Genomic DNA, 12,405 nt, shown 5'->3' with positions numbered 1-12,405 from the left:
CAAAATAAATAAATCCTCACATCTGCCAACCCTTTTTTCTAAAGCAGAATTGGGGAGCTGGCCTTTAAGATGTTACTGAATTACAGTTTACAGCATTCCTCATTATTGTTCACTTTGGCAGGAGCTCCTGGGAACAATCTAGTAATATTTGGAGGGCAAGTGAACGTTTGTGCTTAAAGTAAAGGGCTTTGCATAAATGTGATGCATCCTCTTTTAGGATCTAAGAGGATCTAAGAGGTTATTTGGAGAGTAACTCATATTACTTACTCTCATCATGGCTCACAATCATTTTTAAATTACTTAAGAATCCAGCACGAATATCTTCAGCAGCATCTTTCATCTGAGCCTGCAAGAAGTCTTGTGCATCAACAGGACAGCAGGAGACTGAAGAACGAGAGAGAGAGAGAGAGAGAGAGAGAGAGAGAGAGAACTTCAGGGAATGCACATTCCTCTGTTCTTGAAATTTCTACTGACCATTATTCATAGATAGATAAAACACTCTTCTGAACAATTTGAGGTCAAAACTGCATTATCCATGCATAACAGGAGAGCAAAAAAAAAAAAAAAGCCAAAGCTTGCAAAAGTTCAATTTTAAGGAAAAAAGGTCTCTAGGTTATTGGTGGGGGAGGGGAGGAGAAGGAAATAAATCTTTGAAGTAGAACAATGGGGATGGATGATGCTCCATAACCATGGAATGATGGTGGAATGATGGTGACTCTTGGAGAAAACTAATGGAAATGGAAATGGAATGGAGTATCCTAGAGCAAGATCAGAAAAAGTGGAAACAGTTGGTCCATAGAATTGCTGAGAATAAGCATCACCATCCTAGAACAGGGTACGGCTGGTAGAAACAATGAACAAGAGCATTCTGTGCTACAACATACACTATAACATCTTGATAGGTGCATCCTACATACCAAATTTCTTTTGTTACTGACTGTGCATCTAGGTGAGGTATGGCACTTTGATGAAAACCAAAAAGATAATGTAGAAAGTTTCCATGATTTTGATCCTTACCAAGGTGACCAAAAGCATCCATAAGCATAGAGCGATGATCCTTGCAGATCTCCTGATGTTCATAACAGGACTGTAAGAAAAAGGAAAAAGAAGCCTTTATTTATTTAATTCAGTTTGGTCCCAAACTCTGTACTGATTGGGCAATGGTAGGAATTCTAGTCTATGATACCTGAAAGGCACCAATTTCTCTCTGACTTCATCCACTACTTGTTTCAGCTGCATTTGCCATTTGTCCCTGCAAAGGTAGTTCTCAGGGACGTGTGTGGGGTGGCGGTGGTACATAAAAGTCAAGATGGCGGTCATGTTCACACAATCAAAGCCTATCCCTTTTTTCCGTGCATGCATGCAATGCATGTCAAATAGGATCAGGCTTTGATCACATGGTTGCAACTACTATCTTGACTGTTTTTTAACTCCCCTGTAGATGCCTCTGATGGTTCATTTTTTCTACCATAGACCCCAGAGATGGAGATCTGGCTACCTGCAAGGCCAACTATTTTCCTTTCCTCTCATAGCACTGCCTGGTGAAAAAGGGTTTCAAACTGCAGAAAAGAAAGATGCTAGTTTTACAGTGTGACTTGTTGGGGCCCTGCAGATTTATGTAACTTCTGTAGAGCTTGAGATCAAATATATCCCTCAGCTTTGCCACTCTTTTTGCGTGTGTGGAGAGAGGGCTTCACCCATTTGGAAGAAGTTGTGTTAAATGAACTACTGATGGTGATAGTTCACGTTGCACATTTTGATAAAGAGGAAGTTGAAGCAAAGCAGACTACAGGAATGATCTGAAAAGTAATCTTGGAGTTATTTCTGTCCCTGAGTGCAATTTAGAGTTCTTATTTATTTATCTATCAAATTTGTCACCGCCCATCTCCTCCGACCGGAGGGACTCTGGGCGGTTTACAACACAGAATAAATATACAATAAAAACTCAAATAAATACACGGTAAAATTCCAATAAAATCCCATTAAAACCAAAACAATTTCTTAACAATTTCTTCCCCTTATGATCTACACTGAATTCGGAGGAGGTGGCAGAAGGAAAGAAGAAGAAATATTGCAAATTGGTCTTCTCTGTGAAACATTTTTTTCATACATCTTACTACAAACTTTTCCATTGGAGGTGGCTGCGAAGGTTAAATTTTCTAATTTGGCTACTTGTATGGATTCAACAGGGCACAAAGTAGTGTATTACTACCAGATCACACATAGCTGATTCCCCGTCAAAATCCTGCCTTTCCATGGTAGTCATTTGGATGTTGGGTTTCCAATCCTGGCGTGAAAACATCTGGGGTGTCTTCTGTGGTGGAGTATTCAGTGGTAGAACCTAGAACAGAGGAAGACATATCAATAGTGAAAAGCATTGTTGTTGTTGTTGTTTTTATTATTATTTTTATTTCTGTTGGGCAGCCTGTATTCACTTTAGGGTCTTAGAATTTAATTTGACCAAGTAGCTTCAATATTAAGATTGAAAAAAAAAGAGGGCAGAGAGGTGTCCAGTTGATGAAAAGCTAGCTTATCATTCAGTGGGTCAAGCTGAACATTTCTGAAAGGCTCATGGAAAATTAATTTAAATCATACGGCAGCCACTTTGCATGGAATACCGCTATTTGGTTTGGCTTTTCTGCTGGTGACATCATAATTTGCTGCATGGAAGGCCAAGCACATGGTTTGGATCTGCTGACAGGGCACTACAGTCGGTATCTCCTTATTCCAAAACATGTCCTTGTCAAAGGACATTTCCTTACCTGCTTGAAGACAAAGTCACAAAGGGCCTGGAATATCTTCTTTGGTATGGGGGGTTTACACTCTTCACAGACATCCAAAAAAAGGTTAAGCCTCTAAAAACAGGAAGCCATATCTATTAGGTAATGTAAATTGGAACCATGATGCATTGCTTTACCATTAAAAATAAAATTAATGGCTTCATCTGGTGCACCAGCTGTGCTCTTTCCTAGGCTGGGGGGCCCTCCCAACAGTCACTTGAGCCCTGGTCACCGCACGGCTGGAAGTGCTTACTTTGGCTAGGTAGAAAGAGTCGAGAACCCTGCTGTCCATAAGGACTTTTGGAATGTTCTGTATAATTTCGTCTTGCTGCTCTGTGCGACGAACCAGAACCCCCAGCATCGGCCACTGAGCTTTCACTGATGCCTCCTTCACCTGCAGAAAAGACAGACAGGTTCCCTAATCATGAATCTTAATAAGAACGCCACAGCAAGAGCTGTTGCATAGAGATCTGGAAAAGAATAATCAGGCTGTCACCTGATACTCATCACAATACTTAAAATGATACCAAAATACATGTGAGAACCTGTTATGATGTTTTTTATACCCTAGCCATGTACATCCTCTTTTGGGGGGAAGCCGAATCTGCAAAAAGGGACATAAATGTTCCTAGTCCATCTTCCTCCTGGCTTCTGTTTAGAACAAGAACAATACTTCCTCCGGTTATTTTTAATTTATGATTTATTGCCATGCACCCATTTGTGATTGGCTACCAGATGGTCTTAATAGTCACAACTTGCTCTCTGATTGGTTAGGGCAGCCTTTCTCAACTTTTTGACCCTGAAGGAGTCCTTGAAATATTTCTCAGGCCTGTGGGAACCCCTGCACATTCAGGCTCAAATAGAGGCCAGAAGTTACAAAATTATTATATTCGTTTCATGGGTAGGCCTGTCTATATGCACTAACAGTGTTCTTAAACTAAAAATAAAGACTGAAACATACCTCTTTAATGTGAAGTTGCCTGAATTTGAAATCATTTTTAAATAAATCATGATCTCCCAGGGAACCCCTGGTGACCTCTCGCAGAACCCTGGTTGAGAAACCCTGGTTTAGGATCAGAGACTGAGACCCAAGGAGAATCAAGGGCCGGAGGGAAATTAGTTGATGAGTGAAGTTACAAATGCCAATAATAAACAGGCATGAAAAAACAACAACATATATTGGGGTTGAGGAAAATTTTTCTACTTCCTTTTGATGCCTCCAATTTATGTTTCTTCTATGTAGCCATCAGTCCCTTTTGCTATAATCCCATATGATGAGCCACTCTTGTGGATTTAAGGATGTGCTTAAAAATTAGGCTAAATAGTAGCTGTGGATCAGACAATTATGGCTAGAAATTTTCACCAGATTTTAGATCCTATGCTAGATCTAAATTTAATTATCATGCGTGCAGAGTGCTACAATAATTTGAGTTATTGCAATGGAAAGTCAGAAAAGGTGAAAGGTCCCCTGTGCAAGCACCGAGTCATGCCTGACCCTTTGGGGGGGCATTTCCTTGGCAGACTATAGAGCGGGGTGGTTTGCCACTGCCTTCCCCAGTCGTCGCCTTCCCCAGCAAGCTGGGTACTCATTTTACCGATCTGGGAAGGAAGAGCCACTATGGATGATCTGTGCTTGCTCTCTGCTTTCAGTCAACATAAAGGAAAGACTTATTACTTTGCACAGTCAAAGACTGTGTTTAGAAACTGAGCCGCTTTTCTGGATGTGTGCTAGTACATTTTTGGCCTTTTCTATTTGGTCCTTTTCATTTTCCCCATTCATTTTTTTTCCCTGTTGGTTTCCTTTCTTTCTTTATCTCTGCATATTAAAGCAATTTTTTAAAAAAAATGGCTGGGAACTAAAGATAAATTGGCCAGATCCTCACTTTTGTTTCTTCATCGTTCATCCAATCACTAACCAGACACTGATAGATAGGAATGACAGGAGCACAGAGCTGGACTTCCGACTCTCTTGGGAATGAGCACATTCTCCAGTTTTTATAGTAAAAGTTTATGGCGGTGCAGAAAGTTTCCATTACTGTGAAAGAAACAGAAAGAGGCAAAATGCCTGAGAAGTGATTATCTTGGAATAAATCATTTATGTTGTACTGTATTTATTTATTTATTTATTTATTGTTTGTTTGTTTGTTTGTTTATTATGTATTCATTCAAAATAGGATGACCAGGGAAATATTAGTTGTAATTTGCAATGTTTACATTTATATTTCTAATCTGATTAAATGTCACTGCTAAATTATTAACTATCTATTTGCCTTCTCTTGCAGAAAAGTTCTTTTTTGTCCAGTTATCTTACCTTTTGACTTCCATGAGCACAAATTAAACATCTTTTGTTTTGTTTGTATGTCAGTGGTTGGCCTGGTGGGCAACCTGCCGGAGTGCACCTACAGTGGCAGGGGACCTATCACTCATGGTTGTTCACTGCTGGTATTTACTTTTACCGTGTGTGTATGCTCCCATATGAGCATGAGGGTGTGCAAGCTAGGAGGAAAGGAATGGTTGATCAGGCCTAAATCAGTCTGAAAAGTCAGCCCATTGTATGTTTTTGTTTAAATTTATGTTAAGCTAAGAGAGACTAGATTATCAAGCAGAAACTCAAATACTTTGGACATGTGGTACAAGCTGATGAAGGACTAAAACAAATGGCTATACTGGTCAAGGCTGAGGGCAGTAGAAGAACAGGAAGACAATGGATGGGATAGATGGATGGGATCAGGATATCACTGGAATGCCCCTGAAAGAGTAGCAGATTGTCACTGGGGGACAACTCAAGATGGTGAGCATTTTTCCATACATTTACCAGGAGTTAAGTGAGAATCAGTGGGCTCTCCTAACTCTTAATCTTGCCTCCTAATTGACTCTCTTCAAGTTTCCTAGAAGTTTCCTTAAGTTCTGCAAATTCTACTCCTGCTATGCAAAACAGTCTTACCGATAAGTCTGAAAGAGTCCCTGGACTGAAAGTCAAGCTAATTATTTTTCCAAACTGGTGGAGTGGATAGACTAAAATGGAGAATTAACACTAATGATGTACCCCAAATCTGAAAGGATATGCTTTTACCTTTAAGGAAGAATTGGCTATATAGGCTAAATGAAAAAGGAAAACGTTTTCTCACTTACCATAACACACTGCTTCCTTCATATAGCTTACCATGGGCATCCTTAGAATCACTCTTATATACACAAAAGTTAAAGACAAAAATGGGATACATTTCAGTGCTGCAGGAGTGAAAAAAAAACATACACATGTGAGTTAGATACTAATGAGTGAAGCATGTTTGTGACAGGCCTCTCCTTGTTCCAATTAGCTACTTCCAACTAGTTGCCCATCCCAAGGCATTTACTAAGTGATTTGGCCAACTACTTGGGTACATAAATACAGCATATTTTAAACTGCTGTATAGTTCTATAGCCTTTTCTTTTTATACGGACGTGTGACAGAGAGGGTGAGAGCAGCAGCTGCAGCAATCTTGCCATTTTGAATCAGAAGAAAGTTGCTGGAAGGCCTCAGTGTCACCTTGCCTAGAGCCCCCTCAAACCTAATTACGTTCTTGGTCATTCCCCAAATGTTGCTACCTGGCATCCCTTTTAAAGAATTAACTAAGTACCTGGAAATACCAGGAATCAATGCTTTTAAAATAATGTTTGTAGGAAAAAAAGGCTACAGAAAGTAATAAAAAGACTACAGAGAAATTAGAAAAATCATCCAGAAGTTAAACAGGGACTAGGCAGAGAAGTCAACATTCTAGCAATCAGCAGTGGAAAAATGCACTAAGAATTACAAAGACCAGTGTAAGAATTTCTCTTCTGATTTGGTATATTGCATGTTTGGCTTCAATGTTTGATCAATACATTTATTTGTAGCAATACGTTTTAGTCAAAATAATTTTAATTTTAATTCTGTTATTGCCTGAACTCTGAGCAACCATATATTGTTTCATATAGTTCTGAATGCGACTAAGGGTTTTTTCTTTTTTTGGTAAGCGAAATTTCAATGTTTCTATTGAAATGTGGCTCATTCCTAGGCTGCACCTCATCGGATTTGATTCAGATCATTCCTTGGAACCAGTTTGCGCAGCATATTAGATCACGAATCCTCCAGTCTTACAGAGAAAGGACCAGTTTCTGCTTGAAACAAAATACCCAACAGTGAAGGAGGAACTTCTGGAGAATGCTATACCATAGTGAGATGCCAGGTTCCCCAGAGTCATCAGTACCATGTGGTGTGGGAGCATCCCAGTCTTCATATTCCTTTGAAGTTCGTACATGACATCATTGAAATGAGAGTTGGCCAGAGCTAGAAGGATCATGCTGGCGTGGGCGCTGATTTTCATAGGAACTTCCTACAAAGGTAGAAAAAATTAAGGAATTATTGTCAGCCATTTAGTCCTTAAATACCATTAAAATGAGGTTAGCTATCAATAAATAGGGAGAGCATGTTTTAACATGAATCAGATGGGAGAAAAGAAAAAGCTAAACATAGGACTACCATTTTCAGTGGCAATCTATTACCCTTTCTGTAGTCTACAAAGAAGCATCTTGTATAGCATGGACATTTTTAGCACAAGGTTAGTTCAAGGGCGATGAAAACAGTTTTCCAGATAAAGTGTGCTATAAAGCCTTAGATTCACCATAGTGTTGACTTTATGCAACAGGCCCTACCTCGTTTACCATCTCCTGGGCCAAAATATTGATGGCCATCTTGACATTAAGCTTCCCAACCATCTTGCTGATGTCTTGAGCAGCTTGCTCAGCATTCTGCAGGCATTCCAAATAAGAGTAGATGTAATCGTAAATCTCTGAAAGGTAACAAAGAAAATTTGGAGTGCCACCCTTGATGAGGGCCTGATTTGCCTGTGACAAAGATCCACAATGGTATTACTGTACTACTTAAGCTGTTAGACAGTTTCTCTTATATTGTTAGGATTATGACTCACTTCAGAACATGGTGAACTAACTTACAAATGCCATTTAAAATACAATATTTCACAAGAGCCAATATAAGTTCACCGGAGCCAATCTCGCTTCACTAAGCCTTGTTTTTCTAATTTGGCATCTTGGTACACAGTCATAGCCTGCTGGGATATTTAAACTGGCTTTCAGTTCAACACATTCAGAGGGTTTCATGTTGAGGAAGGTTGATTTAAAATATTGATATTTTTGCCTTTTACCGTAAGGTTAAAAAACATATCCCAAGATGCTATTTGCATTAGGGTGGATTCTCCATTGATCCTAGTATGGAATTTTATCCCCCCACCCCCCAAAAATGCCACCTCTAAATACTAGTTTAAGGAGTTAAAACAAGGGATTTTCCTCAGGATTACAGCAGGGGAGGAAAATATGATGAGCACCATCCTCAGTTTAATCAGTAGAGGCAATCTTGCTGAGTAATGTCAAAGTAAGATAACTCCAGCAATCCCCCAGAAAGATGGTCCACTGGCCAACAGAGCATGCAAACAAGGACTGCCGTCCTCAGCGCATCGGAAGTGCAATTCCAAAAGCATTGCTTCTTTCTACTGTTTATTCCATCGCTGGTGGGGAATTCTGGGAGTTGAAGTCTGCACAGCTTAAAGTTGCCAAGGATGAGAAACACTGGTTTATTCTTTTGACCACTAGAGGAGCAGAGATAGTGATAAAGAAACACCATCTTTGCTCTTTGCTTTGTTCCTGTTCTGCTTTCCTGATTGGAAGCACAGTGGCAGGCAAGAGAGGGCAAATGAAATGCATGCTGTAATATTGTCATGCAGACTCCTCCCATTTTGTACTTGCATTGCAACATTTCATGCAAGTATGAAAGCTTGCATTGTGATGTCACAGTGAACATTCTGTCCTTTTATAAACCCCCAACTAAAAGCAGAACTTGTATTGACTGATGGACATGGTAGATTTGTTGGGGTGGATGCTAATTTGCATGGGGCTAAGACTCTGACATTGGGAATTTTAATGAGGACAAATTATTGTTCTATAAAGGGCTTATGGAGAGACTAATGGGCTTTTCTTATGAAAATTGGTGTTTGATGGGGTATTGGAATGGAGTGATCTCCCCACAGCTAGACAGAACTTCTGAGAAAAATATTAAAATTATACAAGGCAAATTATCAAAAAAAATTTTTTTTAATTTGATGGACAATTTAGGGCTTGTTGATATATGGAGACAGAAAAATGGCAGTTCAAGAGAGTAAACATATTTTCTGAAAAACATAGATCCTTTCCAAGAATAGATATGATTTGGATTTCAAAGAATTTGGCTACCAAGGTCCATAAAATAGAGATATTACCAATGACTTTTTCAGATCATAATCCTGTGAGTTTATAAAAGGCAATCTAGTTTTTTTAGATGGAGATTAAATAAAATATTGCTACAAAAGAAGCAATAGTGGAGGACTGTAAAAAGAAATTAAAAGAATTCTTTGAAAATAATTTAGATAAAGGTACTGATTTAAGAATCATTTGGGCTGAAAGCAAAGCTTTTATCAGAGGTTATTTTATACAACACAACAGTGAACTCAAAAGGAATAGGCAAGAGAAAACACAAGCTATTTTGGATGAGATAAAAAGAAAAGAAGAATTAAGGAAATTTCCAGAGAAGACAAGTATTACTCAACAAAGTCAGCTTTTACAATGACAGCTATCTATATTAACAGTAAGAGAAATGGAAATAAAAATGAACTATGTAAAGCAAAAAATCTTTGAGTTTGCAAACAAACCAGGGAAAATAGGAGGAGGAAGGAGTATTAGGTATGTTCCCAGCCTTGAGTTATTTATAAAAATAATAAAGGCGGGATAAAAAAAATCTAATAAATAAATAAATATAAATTATGAAAAGAAAAAGAAAAGAAAATGATACAGGTAGTTCTTGACTTATGACCATTTGTTCAGCAACCATTTGAAATTATGACGGTGCTGAAAAAGGAGACTTATGACTGGTCCGCGAACTTGCGGCCATCCCAGCACCCCTGGGGTCATGTGATTGTGAACTGGGTGCTTGGCAACATGTTCACACTTACAACGGGTTGCCAAGTGCCCCGCGATCACATGATTGCCATTTGCAACTTTCCACACTGGCTTCCCAAGATGGTCCAAGGGGAAGCCAGCAGGGAAGGTTGCAAGTCACTGAGGTAAGTTTCCTCCACCCGTGCACCCTCCCCAGCCTTTCTGCACTCGCACTGTGCTAGCCACTTGCGCACCCCCACATACCCTCCTTGATCTGCACCACACCTCTTACACACACACGTGCACCACCACACACCCTGCCTTGTTGGAATTATTAGGGGTCAACTCAGCATTGTCTCATAAGCATAAGGGGGGCTTTCTAGTAAACACATCTCTATTGTGCTTGTGGGATGTCACATGGGTCACCTGATTTCCACTTCCTCCTTCTTCCTGGGTTTGGGGATTAAGAATCTCCATTACTTTTTGGCACACCTGCAAGCAGGAGGTGCTGCAGAAGGCGGCTCTCGTCCCTTTCATCTCGCTTGCATGCAGACATTTCTATTCCACATAGAAACGTGTCTACAAAGAACCAGTGATGAATAAGTGCTTTCTGCTATGAAGCTGATTGTATCCAGATCTACTGAATAAATGTAAGCTACCTTTTTTTCCCCTCTTCATCTAACTACTGTGTGAAGACTGAATTATTTTCTGAACGTAATTAAGCTTAATGTGCAAGTTTTGGTTCACGCTTCTACTTTGCAAGGTTGTTGTTAGCTGCTTGGAGTTCTTTTATTAACCTTTAAAAACTCCATCATGCCTGACCCACGCTGCACCATCATGCACCCTCCCTGACCTGCGCAGCGCCTCTCATGCACCGCTGTGCACCACTGTGCACCCTCTCCGACCCATGCTGCACTCTCATGCAACTTCCCTGACCCTCCCCTACACCCCTCACTGCCTCCCCCACCTGGCAGCAGTCACTTACCTGCTGTAGTGGCAATGTGGAACACCATTGTTATTTTGAGGAGTTAGGTGACATATTTTGATTTTCTCCCTCACATGAAGAAGATTAGAGCTTACTTTGAGTTATACTAATGTTTAACTGGCTTGTTTTTTTATTTCTGTTTGGCATGGGGGGGGGTAGATGAGAGAAAACCCCCAGATTGTTTTTGTTAAGCACTAGTTTATTTGTAAAGCTTCCCAGCTCTTGGGTGATGTCATAAACAGGTGCTCTAGACCCTGGGAAGTATCCCAGTCAAGGTCGGGTCTCGTAGCCTGCAACCATGGAAACATGGTCACGAGGTTTTAGAGCCAGACTTTGATAAAACTCCTAGGCTTCCTTTTGGGGTTTGGGAACTTCTGTACAGACGTGGGACGCTGGGTGCTGTAGAACTTAAAAGTCACCCTTTGGGGGTTATTCCTGCTACCTTGGTCAGGAGGTTCCTGGTAGCAAAAAGGGAATAAAGGTCACCTTGCTTAGGTATGTTATGATTTCCTTTTCTTTATGTTATGCTTTTTAATGCTTTTGTTTAATCTGCTTAAACTGTGTTCCTGGTTAAACTGTGTTTCTGTTTAAATCCGCTTGCTTAAGTTTATAAAAAAGCTTAACGTTTCTTGATCCACTGGCATGCTCATTGTCTCTGGATCTAAAAGAACCAATTGCCTGAGCACCTGATCACTGCTTGGACACTTGGCAGAACACCTGCCTGCCAGCCTGGGACTTGCAACTTCCTGCCGGCTTCTCCACTGATTTCAGTTGTGGGAGCTGACAGGAAGTGGCCTTGCCTAACCACTGTGGGATTCAGTTAACAATGGCAACTGGGACTGCCGGGATTGCTGTCACTAAGTGAGGTGGTTGCGCTATATGACTGCATCCCTTAGTGATGGAAATTCCAGTCCCAATTGCTGTCATAAGTCGAGGACTACCTATTTGAAAGTTCTTATTTTTTTCGAATCCTTATAGAAATATTTTTAAAATAAAGCATTTTTGTATGACCTTCATTTCTGAAGTGTCCTATAGTACTGCTCAACTCTATACTGATATGGTTCCTGAACATGAGCTGAAAGGAGATGCCTCACCCCTGAATATCTACAGCTAGTTTCTGTCCTCCCAGAATGGTGAAGTTTTGTTCTCCCAAAAGATGTCCTGGTAGCTCTTAGTCCCACCTACCTTTCCTTATCTTTAAATCGAAAGATGGATCAGTTATGAACATTGCCAAAGAACTCTCATTTCCCAGGCCAGCAGTGCTGTTGAATTAACTACAGTTGGCCTGGCTGGCTGATAGCTTTAGTAAACCACTCCTGTGCATATTTTCTTGGATGTAAATCTTGCTGAGCTCAATGGGGCTTACTCCAAAGTAAATATATACAAGAGTGCAGCTTAAGTTAAAACAAAAAATAATAATTCAGCTGTTGTGTTATTGTGATATGGGTATGGTGTCATCCTTTATTAAAGCTCCTTGCACTGGCCAATGAGGTTGCTTCAGGAAGTTTGGGATTGTTGACAACATCAAGGAGGGATTGCAACCCTGCCAAACCTGGTGCCCTTCAAATGAGCTGGACTGCAGCATGCTTGTTTGCTTGTTTGCTTGCATGCTTGCTTGCTTGCTTGCATGCTTCATTCATTCATTTGTTCATTCATTCAAAAGACTTAAATGGCTGCCCATCTTAAGCAATTCCA

General features: G+C 40.2%; 1 protein-coding gene across 1 annotated transcript in view; it reads right to left on the bottom strand.

Annotated features, from left to right (window-relative positions):
* MROH2B (maestro heat like repeat family member 2B) overlaps window positions 1–11,938 on the bottom strand; it is a 60,933-nt gene extending 48,995 nt beyond the window's left edge. The window contains exons 1-10 of the mRNA XM_063291068.1: window positions 11,896–11,938; window positions 7,455–7,591; window positions 6,973–7,135; window positions 5,913–6,011; window positions 4,664–4,815; window positions 3,034–3,174; window positions 2,763–2,855; window positions 2,213–2,341; window positions 1,018–1,087; window positions 268–384 (exon numbers count right to left, since the gene is read on the bottom strand). Coding sequence (XP_063147138.1) covers window positions 268–384; window positions 1,018–1,087; window positions 2,213–2,341; window positions 2,763–2,855; window positions 3,034–3,174; window positions 4,664–4,815; window positions 5,913–6,011; window positions 6,973–7,135; window positions 7,455–7,591; window positions 11,896–11,938 — 1,144 coding nt within the window. The remainder of the gene's footprint in view (window positions 1–267; window positions 385–1,017; window positions 1,088–2,212; window positions 2,342–2,762; window positions 2,856–3,033; window positions 3,175–4,663; window positions 4,816–5,912; window positions 6,012–6,972; window positions 7,136–7,454; window positions 7,592–11,895) is intronic.
* Window positions 11,939–12,405: the final 467 nt, after the last annotated feature.

This window comes from Candoia aspera, chromosome 1 (genome assembly GCF_035149785.1).
Source record: "Candoia aspera isolate rCanAsp1 chromosome 1, rCanAsp1.hap2, whole genome shotgun sequence".
NCBI lineage: Eukaryota > Metazoa > Chordata > Lepidosauria > Squamata > Boidae > Candoia > Candoia aspera.
This window is presented reverse-complemented; position numbering and strand designations above follow the sequence as displayed.